The sequence below is a fragment of the Uloborus diversus genome, chromosome 4, assembly GCF_026930045.1.
Source record: "Uloborus diversus isolate 005 chromosome 4, Udiv.v.3.1, whole genome shotgun sequence".
Lineage (NCBI taxonomy): Eukaryota > Metazoa > Arthropoda > Arachnida > Araneae > Uloboridae > Uloborus > Uloborus diversus.
In genome coordinates, this window is record NC_072734.1 from 117,230,800 (window position 1) to 117,249,313 (window position 18,514).

The 18,514-nt window shown below is 33.2% G+C and overlaps 1 protein-coding gene across 1 annotated transcript in view; it reads right to left on the bottom strand.

Annotated features, from left to right (window-relative positions):
- LOC129221409 (restin homolog) overlaps positions 1–12,104 on the bottom strand; it is a 126,491-nt gene extending 114,387 nt beyond the window's left edge. Inside the window, exon 1 of the mRNA XM_054855890.1 lies at positions 12,038–12,104. Coding sequence (XP_054711865.1) covers positions 12,038–12,098 — 61 coding nt within the window. The 5' untranslated portion in view covers positions 12,099–12,104. The remainder of the gene's footprint in view (positions 1–12,037) is intronic.
- Positions 12,105–18,514: the final 6,410 nt, after the last annotated feature.

The window sequence follows — 18,514 nt, forward strand, 5'->3', positions numbered from 1 at the left end:
TAAAAAGTTGCGTTTTATTTATGCCGTTCTTGCACAAAATTTCAAAGCTACTATGTGAAATATCTCAAAATTATACCATCATTGTTACTAATTGTTCTCCTGACAGTACCGACATAAATGCGAATAATACATTCGTGATTAAAAATAAGAATGAAAATTGTTCTTTTTTGTGTGCAATACTGTTTTTGGAATAAATGTCTTCTTTCACTAGACGATACAGATGTTTCATGCCTAATGAATCAAGCACAACCTAAGATGCGACATTCTTGAAAAGAACATTCCGAAAATAGTTGAAAAGGGAAATACGACACTTTTGCTCTCTAACGACGAAATATTAATTTTAAATGCTTCTGACATTTCGTCGACTGATTCTTATGTAAAATGGCACCCTGTATCCAAATATCCAAATATGACCGTTTCCCCCTATACGTACCTAAAAGACCCCTCCCCCAAGGTTTTTTTTTTTTTTTTTTTTTTTCAATTTTCCTTAGTTTCAGTGGTTTTTTTTTTTTTTTTTTGGAGGTTAAAGGAGCTTTATATTAACTGTTAACATATTTCTGGCGGGCAAGAGAGGTTCAAAGTTCAAGATCATGGACACCGATAGCAAAATAGAAGCCAAGCCCCCCCCCCCCCCCCATTTTTCCTTTTTGCTACACGTGCACAAGATTTTGAGCTTTGCACATCTCTAGTCATTCAGAATGATGTTTACGATTATTGTAATGCTCTTTTTCCCCTCCAAATTCAAAAAAATGGCTCTGAATCAAAAGAGGGGGGAAGGTTCTAAAAAAGGGGGGCAAGATGGTCGTATTTGGAAACAAAGGTTTATTTTACACAAGAATCAGCCAGAAGAATGTCTTTTTGAATGACCTGCGATTCAACTCGTATGCAACGTGCGACATTCACATGATAGTTTTCTTTTTTTTTTTTAACTTTTTTTACATTGTAAAAATATTTTTGGACATGGGAGTCATAGAAGCGAGTCTTATACTCTCATTCTGCATCGAAAGTTTTTTTTACAAACATCTTTTTTTAAAAAGTCAGAATAAAAAGATCGTTTTTGATGATTTTTCTAATATTTGGGGGGTATACCCCCCAGTCCCCTTTTCTGCTATTGGTGTCTATGATCTTGAACTTTGAACTTCTCTTGCCCGCCAAAACTATGTTAACAGTTAATATAAAGCTCTTTTAACTTTAAAAATACTAATAATAATAATTACAGTCGAACCTCTGAATATCGAACTTCCACATATCAAAAATTTCTATTTATCGAAATCCCAGCAAACTTCTATGTTCATTACATAGAAAAATTGTTTCTATATATCGAAAAAATCTCTATATATCGAAAAAAAATTTCGAGACATTCGTAGATTTTTTTTTTCTATTTTAGACTGTTTGTCGCATGAAAAATGAAGATTACGGGAGAAAATTATGTTCACTAAAGGTTGCTACGAAACTCATAAGGAATCTGGGGTTGAGAGGTGTGTAGATAGGTCGTCGTTTCGCTCTGGAGTTCTTCAATTTCGTCAAGTTTATTTCAAGTCTTAGTTGTAACCAGTAGCACTGTAGTTTCAAGCTATCCCTTTCGTCTGTTGATTATCATTTTTAGTCTTTTTAGCTTCGGTAAAAATCATTCCTTGTTAAATAGATTTGTTTTTTACTTTTCTTTCGATTACATTGTCAAAACGAAAATACTCTAATGTTGCAGATCAAGTTGAATTGCCGAAGAATGAAGATGTATGAAGGAGCAAAAATGTAATTTCTGTTAATTTTTAATTATTAATTTTCATTTAACCCGATGCTCGTATAAATTATAAATAGGGTTTCATACTCGAAAATTAGCATTAATTTTAATCTTTTAATTTTAGATTATTTTTAGGAGATTTTTATGATAAAATAAGATCATTTCCATACATCGAAATTTCTATATATCGAATTATTTTCCGGCAATTTGCTACTTCGATATATGGAGGTCCGACTGTACTCTGAAACTAAGGAAAATTGAAAAAAACTTGGGAGGCCTTTAAAAGAAAATTGGTACGTATAGGGAGAAAACGGAGGTCATATACGGATTCAGGGGGTCATTTTACATAAGAATCAGCCGACGAAATGTCTGAAGCATTTTTTTTTTTTCCCTGCACAGTGTAATTAGGCAGGAATCACGGATTTAACGACTTCCAGTACTCGTACCTGACATATTCAACAAGGTCGACCCGAAGTTAAATTTTCGGAAGGCGGAAACTCTCAATTTATTGAATGGACCTCCAAATTTTGCCGATTGATGATAGTTTATTTGTCGAATGACGATAATTTTGCCGAATAGAACTCCAAATTTTGCCAAATGTTGATAGTTTTGCCAAACCGGCAGGTCAACTTTTGCCGAATGATGATAATTTTGCTGAATCCTCGGATAAAATTTTCCGAACAAGGCCATTCCTGGGAGGTCAGAGTGACCTCCCGTGACCTCCCATCGGGTCACTCTTGAAATTCAAATTGGGAAAATGCACTCCTGCTCGCAATAGTCTGTACCGAAGCAGTCACGTATTTCTCGCCAGTCAACATTCGAAAAATTTAGTTTCTTCTCACAACTTACATGCATTTGTCGGCCTATTATATTACATTTCATATCACGCTCTCATAAACGCAACTCTTGCTTTTCCCAGCGACGTCATAAATGATAAACACTAGCGTTGCTGATAAGTCTTGTTGTTGATTTGCTCTGATAATACGCTTGAAATTGCTCGACAAAAAGAAAGTTTAAGCCAGTGAAATGGCATCTTTATTTTAAAGGAAACATTGTTTAGATCTATTTCTCTATGTTAATTTAATGACGAAATACGAAACCTAACTTTTGTTACTGTCCCCAGGTCTCTGCAGTCGTAGTTAAAAAAAATCCTCTATAAATGAAAAACACTAAGATGAAACATTAAAACATAAACATAATTGTAATTTCAAAAAAAAAAAAAAAATTGAAATTTCAACTTTTGGTTTATTTTAGACAGACTGAGAATTTTATCAGAACTGGTAACGTGGTCCACGTGCTTTCAAAAATCTGGGCACTACATCCCTCCCAAATTAAAATGTAAAACATCCTTCAAATAATAAATTTATCCATAAAAAACATTAAAACTTTTCATCAAATAAAGTCCGCCAAGTAAATAAATCAACCCTATAAATAGCATTAAAAATTTCATTAAAATACAAAAAATATTGACAGCTAAATAAACCACATCAAATGCTCCAGCATTTATCTACGATCTCACCAGGCGACCCCGTTATCATAATCCATTGAATTTTTAGGTTATAAAATTTCTTGCATAGAATATATTGAAGTATTTAAGAAATTTTACTTTAATTTAATTTATATTTTATTTTATAATCATGTATTAATTTATTGTATATTTTACGCTGAAGAGCGACATTGCAATAAGATCGATAAATCGGCAACAATACAGCTTTTCTCGAATCATGAGGCAACTTGCGCCCGCTATACCTTCACGGGTGTTTTTTTACTGCTTTAATCTTTCAGCATTATGTGTCACAATAGCAATTATGTAGAACATTGTGCTTCATCCACAAAAAGAAAAAAGTATTAGAAAAAAAACATTCGCTACTATTTGATATTCTTTTTTCTTTTTTTTTTCCCCGGCAGCTTCTAATTAAAGCATTTCATTTTTAAATTTTTAGCACAATAAAGTTAGTGGAACAATAACGCACAAATTCACAAATCAAGCATTGGATAATTATGTATTATAATTTAATTATTATAATAAGAAATATGCAGTCTTGAAGTTATGATAATAAATTAATAGAAAATCAAAGCACAAGAAAATAATAATAATAATAATAATAATAATAATAATAATAATAATAATAATAAGTAAATAATCGATGAAAAAATCGCAGAAAAAAAATGTAGTTTTTTCCAATTCTGCATACTTTGAGTGACAAAAGCATATAAGTTCTCCAGGCGTTCAAGATATTAGTAGATCATGTTATTTGGCTTTTTGATGTAGGTCAGAGGTGGATTTACCATATCGCAACTGTCACAATTGCAAGGGGCCCCTACGACAGAGAGGCCCGAAGGGGATCCAAAAAGGCACATGAATAATATTTTACATAGTTTTGTTCATCTCTAACGGGCCCTTAAAAATGCATTGCAATGGGCCCTCAAACCAGCAAAACGCCACTGTTGGCAGGGTTAGAGAAGTATAGAAAGAGAAGAACATTAGTGGAAGGAAAGTTTATTGTTCTCCAAGTTAATTAGTTCTTAATTTTCTTCGCTAAATCTTGTCATTTATTTTATAAGTTTTTTAAACCTTTTAAAATACTAAAAAGTTTTCTACGTAAACTAGTGTTTAAACCAGTAAGAACATGCTCTAGTTTTAAGAACGAAGTAAGACCATGCATATTCTATAACCCTTTAAGAACCGTTATGAGCCATATGCTAACACATAAGTTCAACATTTATTTTATGAAAAATCAAAAACAAACTATTCATAAGCAAAATTGTTTCATTATATCGACCAGGGTTCGCCGATATGTATCAGTCGATATATGTATCATGATATATATAACGATATATATCCGATATTTATTTTGAAAATATCATGATATTTTGATATTTATTTTTTTCAACTACGATATTTTCAATATGAAAATTATCTTCTTCATAGTAATATTGTTTATTTTTTATTTAAAATAATCTAAAAGTTATGTACTATATTTTTATGACGTATTAATATAACAAAGTAATACAATATTCCTTTTTTAATTTATATTTCTAAAAAAATTTCGTAATGTAACAACTCTACTCATATTAAAATTGCCTAGTTAAATATTAAAAGTTTGTCATAAAAAAAGAAAATGCATATTTTTTTATTTCTGAATCACATAACTGTGTAAAAGTAGCCAACAGAAGAAATATGAGCAACACAGTTAATGCTAAATTAACTTTATTAAAATGTTAAATCAAATATTATATATGAATAATGAAAGAAACTTTAATTTATGTCTACATATTGTAAAAACAATATAATAAAATAAGGAGTGATTTGAGGATGCATTTACTATTTTGAAGGCTTTAGTTTGTGCTGATTGAAAATATGGGATATATATCAAAAAATATGATATATATCAAAATATCGGATATTTTCGAAAATATCATGATATTTTCGAACCCTGATATTGACGCATTTTAACCTTAGTATTAGCAAAAGAAATAAAGTTTCCGTCGAAAAAATATACCTTTTCTTTTTTTTGAAAACACCGAAAACTTCTTTATTCTACCGCGTAGCTTATGGCGTTAATGACTTTAAGCAAAGAGGCAGTAATGGTAGTTAATCTTAACATGTAAAAAATTAATCAAAACATAAAATTGCAAAATAATTCAGATCATTAACATAATCTTAATAGCAATAATCTGTTAAAATATTTTAGGAAAAAAGTTTATACTTACAAAGATTTAGGAAGGTATTTCTTTTAACATATAAGTCAAGGTGTAACTAATTGGTAGATGAGTTTCCAATCAAACCCAAGTATAAAACAACACCCCTTAAAAGATGAAATACTGACTATCACTGTAGCAGCTCGGGCTTTGTCTGCCTTGGTATACGTTCAAGATCATTTCTTAAAGAAAAGGATATCTTGATGAAATGATGGACAGTTTAAATTAACCACTCTCAAACGCCCTCGCTATCTTCCAGTTAAATATTAATGTAACATCTTCCGTAGATTTTATGTTTCAATTTTTCTTCTTTTCTTTGAAGGAGGTTTTTTGGAATTGTTTCTTTGGGAATTCAAGAAGTATATGGTGATAGACGAGCTCGTAAAGAAAAGAAAGAAAGAAAAAAGGAAAAGTATTCTACTTCTCTTTCTCGGCGGAATCAGTTAGTTAAGAATTTAGAGCAGTAGCCGGTCAATAGTCTGGATTTGTATCCGATTGCATAGTTTTGTTTCCCAAGTAGGGTGCTTAAGGCAATATGTAGCTGTGCAGACAACACAATAGCATAATGAATAGCGTGAAGCAAAAAAGGTATGCACTTTAATTCAATTGTAAACAGATTAGTAGTGAAATAAATTTATAACAACTACATAAACACAGAAACGCAAAGGGAGAACCCATACTTATGATATAAATTCTGATTATTACTCATATCTTCTATGAATTGAATCACTTTTTTTTCGATGTCTCTTAAGGTATCCGACTGCGTTCGAAGACATTTTTTTTTTTTTTTTGAAAAATAACCTGGAAATTTTTTTAAATGTTATTTTTTAACTACATATGTTTCAAAACTATGAAAAAAATGTAAAAACAAGCTTTTTAAAAGATTTTTTTTTTTTTTTAATGGACAAATTTGAAGAAAAATAGCGAAAAACGTGTCTTACGCTAACAGCTATGGTTCTAATCACACACAAACCCTTGTAGTAATACATTTGTATGTATTACTACATACAAATTGTACACATTAATGTAAATTACATTAATGTGTGTTTCGCTCTAAAAGTTTTATTATTTTTTAAAAAGTACTGAAATATAGCCGAACAAAGTTCCTATACTGGTATTTTTTCGTAAAACAAAGGCCTTTGTTTAAACCTATCCGCATGAAAATATTACTTAATAATGAAATTCAGCTTAGCTTTTAGAGGAAAACATCAAGCATATTACAGAGAACTATATCAGAAAATTTCACAGCAATACTCGAATAACTTTTTGAGATATCATTGTTACAGTAGACAGCTTTCTTCAAAAATATCTTTCTTCAGAAAACGCGCTTAAATGCAACTTCCGGTCCGGAGTTCAGTGCACGACTCTTTAATAATACAGCTATAACTCCAGTAGTAATTCGCGTAGAATAAAACTAAGACGGTTTTGGAAAGCTAATGAATTAGACTACAAAATGAAATCATAAAAACAATTACGAATATTTCGTCGAAAATGTCGATTTGAACGCAGTCGGATACCTTAAAAAGGTGTGTCACTGAATTGACTACACTGATGAAAGTGTTTTCGTGTAGCAGCGAAACTTCTGTTTCGAATTTTTGTCTTGAATGTGCGTCTCCACCTCCGTTTACTCTAATAAACAATCAACAGCCAAGATAATTATTCTGAAATCCCTAGGCGAGATGATAATTTTTATGTATGCTCATTTTCTCAAGTTTGCTATTTGTTCCCTTCCCCTCTGGGGAAGTTTTATTTTCTATATAACCAGTTAATTTTCTTCTACTTCTGCGGAAATGTCTTACGGGGATCTGTGTGCAATTAATTCGTAAACTTTGTACTCTCGGTAGGATGACCAATGACCACACGTCTCGATTCGAAAGGGATAAAGAAAGTCGTATAAAACTAAACATTTTCTTACCAATTTTAATCATGCGATATTTTGCATAATTATTGAAAATATAGTTTATATTCGTACATCTTTAGTTTCGCTTATGAATAGTTTGGACTAACCGAAAAGCATGATCTCAAGTTGCACCATTTTGTACAATGTTTGACCGCAAAAAATAAAAATGCACAAAATACGGCTAAAAATTTCATTTTCATTCAAAATTACCAACAGAAGTTCTCAAACAATTTTATGCAATGAAAATACAGTGAAACCTGCGTAAGTTGACCACTCCCGGTGCAGTACTTTGGTGGTCAACTTAGACAGGTGGTCAACTTATAAAGGGCGGTAATAATTTTTTATTTTATTTTTTGCCATTTCTTGCACAATGTATTCATTTTTTGAGGAATTCACCCGTACTCTTTCTGTTCAACTCACTGTCATTGTTTAATATCATTGAAAGTGAAACAATAATTAAAAATACTATTCAAATAATTTTGTTAGTTTTTCCTTGTTTTTAACTATATTAGACGCTTAGTTTTAGAAATTCCATATATGCCAGCTAATATTCTCTGGCTTTTTCCATTTTTAGTTAATTTTAATATTTCATACTTTTTATTAATCTCAAGTTCAGCTAACTTTCTTTTTGAAGCCTTTTTATGTAAAACTTATAGCACAAAGAGCAGCAAGCTCGGCTCTCCCAGTTCATAAAGGCAAAATCAAAATGTCCTATCTCTTAATCCCTTGCACCAGAAACATGTAACTTTACTCATTAGCAAGCCCAGATCAGCGTACCCGCAGTGCGAGAGGCCCGTGTCCTTAAAGGAGCTAACGGCCCTAGAAATTGAAAAAAAAAAAAATAGAAAAAAAACTAGCACTAAGACTTGTTTACTTTACTAATAGACACTGCTGGCCACTAGGGAGGGGCCCTACATATTTTGTTGCAGGGGAATCAAAATGTATAGATCCGTCCTGCTCTTTTTACAAAATTCCTGAGTTGCCACAACATATTGCAACTGAAAGGAAAGACTTTGAACTTTTCTACTGACACTTATTTTCATTGAACAGAGTACAAAAAGCTATCTCAAATAGAACAACAAATGAAAAACAAGTTTGGAGGATCAAGAGCAGCTTTTTATGCTGCTGTTTAGTTAGTAAAATGCTGTTCTGTCATCAAAGCATTAAAAACATTCTTGGTAAGCTGTGAAAAAAAAAAATAATAATAAAAAAATAAATATTAAAATAAAATAATTTTCTGAAGAAAGTTAAAAAAAAATAAACCAAGTGGTCAACTTATAAAGGGTTTTTTACAATACTCCAAACCAAATTTGGCGAACATTAGTGGTCAAGATAGACAGGTGGTCAAGATAGAGAGGTGGTCAAGTTACAGAGGTTTTCCTTCATTATATGAGATAGGACTTATTCCGTTCCTGACAAAGCGGTCAACATAGACAGGTGGTCAACTTACAAGGGTGGTCAACTTTACAGGTTTTACTGTATAATGCTAAATCAATTCTATTTTGAGTGTTCAAAGTTTTTTTTTTTTATGTAATAAGCACAAACTGAAAAAAAATATGCGTACACTTGCAGTTGCCAAAAATCGTTAAATGTCTCGTTTAGAGGTTAATAGTCACCTGTACTGTAGCACTTTTTTTTTAGTACAATTTTCTTTCCTTTCTAATACTTTTTAAAGCATTATTTTTATTTATCGTTTTAATTACCGGATATATTTTTTGCCACGAACATTGCCATGAAAGCATGTCGATGATTTTCCGACAAAAAAAAATTCATTCTTTCGGAGATACTTGTAAAACAGTATACACATATTGTATACAATAGATTTCTTTCAAGCTAATAAATTACTTTTTGAAGGAAATGAATGTAATGCAAAGAAAGAATTCATAAATAATGTATAATCTTGCGAAATTTTACTTTCTTGGTAAACAATGCGAGGTTATAAACATAATCACCTTCGGACAGCTATGTTTTCGAAAATTTTAAGGTATGTTACTAATGCACATAAGACGTCAAGGCCGAGTCTAGTTTCTGTTTTTGGAGGGGGTTGCTTAAAAATATGAATATACAAATTGGAAAGGAGGCTCAAGCTGTCTCAACAAAAAGAATTTTTTTAAAAAGAAATAAACCAATAAAAAATAAATTTAACGCATTTTATTTACTATTTCTTTTAGTTATAAGAGCTAGTTTAGTTGTTAAACTCCTAATAGAAAGAAGTTATCCCGAAAAAATGATTTTCGTGATAGTTTTCTTTTCATAACTTCGTTTTACAACTAGTTGTACATTTTTGTTGCCTAATTTTAAATCAATTATCTAGGCAATAAATATAAATTGTCATATTGAAATTGGTTATGGATGCATATAAACATTATATAAAAGGTTAAAATATAGAGTTTCAAGGACAATCATCCCCTTTGTCAGCGCCTAGCAAAGAAAACCGATCTGCCTCTTTTAATCTTTTATATGCGACTACTGACGATGTACTGTTTTAACTATTTTGGCATAAGCTGTCATACATTATTCTACGTCGAACGTTGAAACACCCTTGCAAAGCTAAAGTATCTAGTATTGAACTTTTAGTCATCTTAGAATCCATTACAAGGGAAAAGAGTTTAACAAGTATGAGGAAGATAAGAAAGCAAACATGCAAAACAACTAACTCACACCACAATAGGAAGTCACTGTGACCTTCCAAAATTTCCTTATTCGACAAATTTTGCTGACGATTCGGTAAATTTAGAGAGAAATTTTGCAGCGTTGAGATTATTTCTCTTTTTTCTTTTTTTTTAATTGTACATTTTTTTACACAATGCCTAATATTCCTTCTCATAAGATGTTAGGTATTTTTGTATGATATGCGTGCATATTCGCATTTTATCATTTGGTAAAATTAGGATTTCACGGAAAATTGAGTTTCCCCCCATTCAAAAATTTTAGTTCGAGATGTCCCTGACTCGCTCCTAGCTATTTCAGTTCGTACCAGAGCTGCCCTCTGGGTTGTTTGCAAAACCCGAGATAGAGCTCATAAAATTAACAAGATGAGGAAGAAAAACCAACATCATGTAAAAAAGAATTCTTAATCACTTTATTGTAATTGCTACAATTGTAGTTGGTCAATTATTAGTCTGAACAATGATGAAAATTGGGACTATTAATGCTAAAATTGATCCCCCAATAATTATTTCTTTGGAACAATTTCTTGAAAAACGGTTTAAGTATCGTCTAACGCACAGAAAAAAAAAAGTTTTGTTAATGGTTGAGTTGATACAGTATTAGTAATACAGATAGTGCAATATAGGTAGTACCCTAGGGCGTATCCAGCTCAACGTGGAAGCGGGGTAGGTCTAGGGATGCCCCGATGAGAGGTCACAGGGAGTGTGACCTCCTAAAAGTTTCCTTGTTGGGCAAATTTTGTCTGAAAATGCGGCAAAAATATTATCATTCGGCAAAAGTTGGAATTCTATTCAGCAAAATTATCATCACTCGGCGAAATTTGGAGCCCTATTCGGCAAATTAAGAGTTTTTGCCTTTCCAAAAATGTAAGTTCGGCGCGCATCCGAGTGGTCTCATCATTTGAGCAATTAGAGGGCTGGTCTATTGCCCCCCCCCCTCCCCCCACCATCCCTTCTAGATTTTGGAAACAATGTAATTCTAAAATGATACCGGTATTCTTTTATCTCAACTTAACTTCGGTGATGTCACCCAAGCTAATGGCATTGTTCAAAGAAATATTTGTCATGAATTTCTCATGAAATGAAACACAGGTTAATTTATTTCATCTGAATCAAATAAGAAAAAGGAAAACCAAAGTAATTTACATTGTAAATAGTTTTTAGTTTGCATGAGATTTACATTTGGAACTCTCTCTCGCACATCTTTAGAGCAAGACATGGAAAATTGTGCAGTGTTTGTTCGTGACTGTTAATGAGTAACTCGCACCTGTACCTTAATTTTTCTGTGAGCTAATTATGGCTGTTCAGCTCCCCTACTGTTCAGAGCCCAGCCCCCCCCCCCTCTCCCCCGCTTCCTGCCGCACTAGGTACACATTTGTGTAGAGAAAGACAGAGTGAAAATCTCTATCTCTTTCTCATATATATATATATATATATATATATATATATATATATATATATATATATATATATATATATATATATATACAGTAAAACCTGTGAAGTTGACCACCTGTTTAAGTTAACCACTAAAGTAGTGCACCGAAAGTGGTCAACTTACACAGGTTTCACTGTATATATATAATATTTAATATACTTTCTCTCTCGTATAGAACTGAACTTATAGTCTCCATGCACAGTTCCAATATTTTTGTAATTTGCGCCTAACTGCTCCATTATTATTTTTTATTCATTGTTTTAATTATTTTTATTTTATATAAAGGTTTCCCTCAGTTGGAAATTTCAAATTTCAGTTCACCATACATTTCGGAAAAATATTTTTTTTTCTGAAAAGTGAACAAATATAACATAACTTTCAAAACATCCAAATTTCGTTCGGAGGAAAACGCCTTAAATTATATTCAACCGTGAAATCTTTAATTATCTTTAAAAAGCAATAAACTTTCAAATTACTACACAGAAAGGAATATTTTCTGTTTCTTCGCAGCGTTTTAATTCAGTTAAAATTTTTGCATTTATAAGGAGAATAATAATGCGGCGAAACTCCAAAAATGTTTGAATTACCTCTACTCTTGGGGCTATCCACGTCCATGTCGGAGGAAGGCATTGTTGAAACTGACTTCATATTTACCGTTTCCCTGACAGCTCACCTTCTCAGCGCCCTCTGTCGGAGCACGTGGGTGTCATTTATGGCTGTCTTCTTTCTCTCTTGCTCTGGCAGGTCTCTTTTTCTTCTATATTTGGCATATCGGATTCTGACGTCACGTACCTGGGGAAGGAATGTTTGTCAACATGGGAGCGCTTTGTCCACTCAATTTTACCTAATGGGTAGATGAGGAAAGATTCCAATTTTCTATGCCCTAAGATGATATCATACTGGAGATGAGTTGAGACATAATGCTAAGGATTTGATTCATGCACGAGAAAAATCTTTTAAAATATTATGGTTTGAAAATAAAGTAGCATCGTATAGTCAATGATGAAATTTTTGTGAACGTAACTTCGCAGAATTACGAAAATGGTACCCAATTCAATTGAAAGGCAGCAGTACCCCCCCCCCCCCTCAAAGAGCATTAACGCATCCTCTGAAACGCTACGGAGTACCCCCCCCTCCCCCCCCCAAGAAAGAGAACCCCTCCCTTCTCACACACACAAATATACACAAAAGTTCTATCCAATTCATAGACTGAGAAGGAAAATCATACTCAATAAAAATGAAATAAAATGTTATAGAAGTATTCCTTTATTTAATACGCCTTATTTAAATCCTACCACCCTCCACCCCCGTCCTTGAAGTTTCAATTTCGCTGTCGTATGTCGTTTCATCCACAAACTCAATTCTTTTGCATTGAAAAAGGCCTTAATTGTAACGCCGAAACACGTATCTGCAGTAATCTTGATTTGTGCAATGGGGTTGTTTCCTTCAGTCAAAAGTACTACTTTTAGTCACTAAAATTGATAGAATAAGCAAAAAAAAAAAAAAAACATAGACCCAGAAAATATTTTTATTTTCCCAATAGTTGTTTTTTTAATTAATTTTTTTAAATGCCCGATCTTTCAAACAAGGCGTGGTCTTGATGACGTCACAAATGATGCATTTTGACGCATCTTTCTACCACGGTTCCACGTTATGGTAATCAAGAAGCGAATTACAATTGCGCTGTACGCTTGCTATCAACCATATCGTTGCCCATACACGTGAGTAAAGATGCGAATTAAATATTTTGGTCTGTGAATGGCATTTCATCATTTGTGATGTCATCGGGCAGAAACATAAACAATGAAAGTGCACCGATTTAAGTAATATTTTTAAAATATTAAACTTTTTTTTTTTAAATTTTCATATCCTATGTTTTTAAGCATGCTCTTTCAGAAAAAATATTTTTTAAATTTCAGAAAAACGACAACATTAAATGTTATTTCCTGTTTCACCTTTTATAGTTTTTCTTTTTCTACCATTTGTTTAAACTAGTGAATAAAAATCAGTTTCAATTGAGGGGCACTTATTGTAGTGTACCCGGTACAATAATAATATATATATCAATAGAATTTACTTCTCTATCAAATATTAAGACATGTTCAATCGCTTCGTTGATAGTTTCATCTTTTGTTTCCCTTGCAAAGTGAATAAGTGCAATTTGCACGTGCTATTGTTTTCAGAACAAGATGCATTTTTACTGTGTGTTGCGTTGTGTGTGTGTGTGTGTTTGTTTTTTTTTTTTTTTTTTTTTTTGTTACCTTTATTACTTCATATATTTGTTCTGCTCTGTTTATTGTAACTTATACAACGATTTATCTTCTTTTAATTTGATAAACACGTAATTGACTCTGCATTTAATTTTTACTTGATGATACATTTTTTATAAATAGAAAAGGAAAGCTATGGCTCTTAAATCAAATATGTCGTACAGGTGCAGAAAACTGCAAAAGCTATTTCCAAATGCGTGCTTATATAAAGAAAAAAATAATATTTATTGTAACATATTTTTATTCATTTTCTGTAACGAAATTTGTTTCGCAAATAAGAGTCGTATGGCAGGACTATTCAGTGAAAAAAATTTCAATCACCATCTCTTGGCAATCATAACAACCATTATTTGGGAGAGAGTGACCCAACAATAAAAAATTTTTTGTATGAAACATCAATTCATATTACCATGCTGCGATTCAAACCGTATTTTCAATATAAAGCGAAAAAGACTCATCTTCTCCCATCGCACAGCTTGTGCACACTACGGTGGGGGGGGGGGGGGAATGCAGAATATGCCTTTTTAATATCAGACGCAAAAAATAGGGGAGGTTTATAAGATTAATGTGGGAACATGTGTGGCACTATAGCTTCTAAAAGGGACTTGGCGACGAAAAGACTGGCGATATATTGCCAAGTGTCCGACAAATTATATCACCACTTGAGTTTACATCGAAATTAACAACGATTTTCCCTCAAAAAGGGGCAAAAGACTCCCTTAGGAACATCCGAATGCAACCAAAAGAGAAGGTGCACAACTAGACCGCACTAGGAGTCTACGTACCAAATTTCAACTTTCTAGGACATACCGTTTTTGAGTTATGCGAGATACATACACACATACGCACATACGTACGTACATACGGACGTCACGAGAAAATTCGCTGTAATTAACTCGGGAATCATCATTATGGATATTTCGCGTGTCTATACGTTCTTAGGCACTTATCCACGTGTGGTCGAGTCGAAAAAAAGAACTCTATATTCATTAGGGGGTGAGTAAAATGGAAATTAAGATCGATTTTTGAGTGAAAATTTTTTCGCGAATACAATACTTCCTTTTTTGTAAAAGGAAGTAAAAAGGAAGTATTGTCTTCGCAAAAAAAATTTCATTCAAAATTCGGCCTTAATTTCCATTTTGCTCAGCCCCGAATGAATTTTGAGTTTTTTTTTTTTTTTTTTTCAACCCGAACACACGCGGATAAGTGCCTAAGAACGTATAAACGCACGAAATATCCATTTTGACATTCCCCGAGTTAATTACAACGACTTTTCTCGTGACGCCCGTTTGTACGTATGAATGTATGTGCGGATGTACGTATGTGTGTATGTATGTCGCATAACTCAAGAACGGTATGTCCTAGAAAGTTGAAATTTGGTACGTAGACCCCTAGTGGGGTCTAGTTGTGCACCTCCACTTTTGGTTGCATTCGGGTGTTTCTAAAAGGGGGTTTTGCCCCTTTTTTGGGGGAAATCATTGTTAATTTCGATGTAAACTCAAATAGTGTTATAATTTGGCGCATACTTGGTGATATATCGCCAGTCTTTTGGTCGCCAAATTTTGTCGCCAACTTGGCAAAAAATTTGGCGGATATTTTTGAGCAATCACGATTGCTTATTGTTCTCATTTGACCGTTCTTGAGGTCCGTGCCTTTTTCAGCTTGCACCAGAAGCCTCTGCAGCACCACCGCCCACCGTCATCTGCAGGCGGCGCGGCGCGGCTGCTCCGGTCCTGAGCTATCCGCTTCTCCTGGACGGAGGCGTCCATGTCCTACACACACGCACGCTCACACACTCACACATATACACACACACACGCTTACGTGCATACACACAGGTCTACGCACACACACAAGCCTACACACTTACACACACAACTATGCACACGTAACCGTCCAGGAGGAGAGGCAGGCTTGAGGGGGGGGGGACAGGAGCTGTTTCTAGAAACAATAACTCCAATGAGTAGGGTCCTGTCTCAGTTCGTGATTGCGAAAAACATAATTTGAATTCAAAATTTCAGAATTCAAATTAATTTTCTTTTTTTATTTAATCTGGTTTTAATTTGGCCATTGTTGGTGATGTTTAGAGAGTAAACTTATGAATCACATTAAAATTGTCAATAATGGGGACATGACATTAAATTGGAGTAAAAGGAAGTCATGTGATGCACACATCAGCTCGTTTTTTGTGGATATGGCTCGTATTACCTGTTCCAGAAAATCACTAGTCATAATATGACGGGTGCAAATTTCTTGGCCATTTCCATTTCATTTGTAGAAACAAGAAACCCGACGAGTAGGATCTTATCGCAATTGTGATATCGAAAAACATAATTTGAATTCAAGACGTCAAAATTCAAATGAATGCTGGATGCTTTTTAAATTTAACATTAGTTGTTTTAACCCTTTCTAAATATGTGGTTTCAATTTAAATCGCTGAATCATCCGTACAAAATTAAGATAATCTTGAATCAAAAATCGGTGTATTTTAATGTTTCCAAAAAGAAAAGCAAATGTTTTCTTCTCAAAAATGAACATCAAATTTTAGAAAAAGTTTTAAATACATAAGAATCAAGGCGAAAAGCGAATTGTGTTGAAGAAAACATTGGTCTGCTTGCAAAGTAAAAGACAGGGTTGATTTTACCATTTTCTTGGTAGACATGCAACTTTAAGAAGTTAAAAAAATGATTATAAGCTATATGAAAATTCATGTAAAGTATCATTCGCCAGAAAAATCATGAGAAAAGCTTTTATAGATTTTACAAACCAACTAGTATTTTAATCAACCGATTTAAATATCGATTTAGATGTGGCCGATAAGTTCAAGGAAGGAGTCTTCGCTTCCGAATGCTAATGTCCAAGTCTTTTCTGCTCAACAAGTATCCTCATGGTACTTTTCGTGGGCGGACGAGTTCATGTGGGCTTCAGAAACTGAGAGGAGGCGAAGACCGATTGACCTTGTCCTACACCTCCTCTTTCGTTAATGCAGAATCATTGAAAAAGGTGAACTGAAAGAAACAAGTTGTTAGAGGAAAGTTGGCCCGTGGCTGTTTGCTTACACTCAGACTGTGCGTTTGAGATCCAAACGGAAGAGTTTCAAAACTCGTTGTGGGCAGAAGTTGAGGTTTAGATCTTGTCTGCCTTGTTGATGTACCTATAGTCACGTACTTGAAAGTAGCTAGAGGTGTGCAAGAGTTGGAGAGCAATTGCAATTAATTTTAATTTTAAAATTGAGGAAATACCGTGGGCAAATATTACTTGCATCAAAGCTAGAAACAGATGTTGCTATTGTAGACAGAGCGTCAGCTTGCAAGGGTGAACGTTCTGTGTTTATCACTTAGAATTTGGTTACTTTATCATTTCTTCTCATCTATTTGTAATCAAGTTGCATATATTCGTAAACGTCTCCAATTCCAAGTGGAGTTCTCACCAATTAATAAATTTTCAATATTTTCTCTTCAGGGTTCTATTAATTCTCATAATTGTTGGGGAAAAATTAATTTCAAGTGTAGTTTGTTTAGTATCTGGTAGACTAGGCGTTCTTTGAAAAACAATTAAATTAGTCTTCCATTGCGCAACAGTGTTGGGATTTGAATCGCTCTTATGATTTAACTCTTGTAAAATTATTTTTTTAAAAAATGCTCTAATTCATCATATCTTGGTTTTGGGAAAACTTTCCATATTTTGTGGAATAGTTTGAACTTAGTTATCGACCTTATAGCTATTTCGTATTTTTAAGCTGTTTGGCTTCCACCTATACTATAAAACTTGTGCACGTCTGTCTCTGTGTGTCTATAACCCTATCTCTTCCGAACTGAGCAATATCTACCGGGTCAATGCTGATGCCCTTGGATACAGGACATTCAGAGGAAGCTCTTTAGCACTGGCTCACCCCTCTAAACCTTAAGGGGTCGGACATTCAGTCCTGGGTCCTGACATCCAGTCTTCTGTACTTTTCATCACTGACGCTAATAAAAACATCACCTTTCTTCACATTTGAAAGTACAATTCTTGGTGCTTTTCCGTTACAAGTACGTCTTTTACTTGCGTTTTTACTTTTACTTTTCTACCTAAGCGAAAATAGAAAAATAACGTTTACGTCGTCTCCATGTTTACTCCCTTATTCCTGATTAAACATTTTAATGAAATTTAATGTATTTATTCAGTAGTTGGTTCTTTCAAATCGAACTTTTTACTTTAATTAATATCTTTTTCGTTACTAGGCAGCTTATTTTACATTTCGATGCCTTTCTTTAATGGCTTTAAGGGGGTCCGGGACACAAAAATCCTCAAATTTTGCAATTTTTTTTTATAATTTGAAAAATTGCTCCGTTTTATTCTGCTTAAGAGGACGTTTGAATCTTGTTTCTACCTTAAATAGAACGAAAGTTATAGTTATTTTTGTTGCATGCATCTAACGAATGTGTACATAACTTTAAAACTTTAAACGCGTTTTTCTCCATGATGCAATTTTTCCCGATTTCTTGCATTCAAACTCTTATAAGTCAGGAACCGATAGAGATAAAGTAATGAAACTTGGAGCATATCTTTTTCAAGCAATTTACTTTAATTTTTATTCAGCGAATTTGAAAAAAACGTTTACTTCAAAAATTATGATTTTTTTAAAAAAAAAGTATCTTCGAATTTTTCGAAATTTTTCTTCAAATATTTTTTATTTTTTATTGAATCAATATTTTTAAAATCGCCGAATAAAAATTAAAGCTTAGATATTTGTGCATACTGTTTTGAAAAAAAATTGAAAATTGACCAACAATATTTTGAGTTATAGCAATT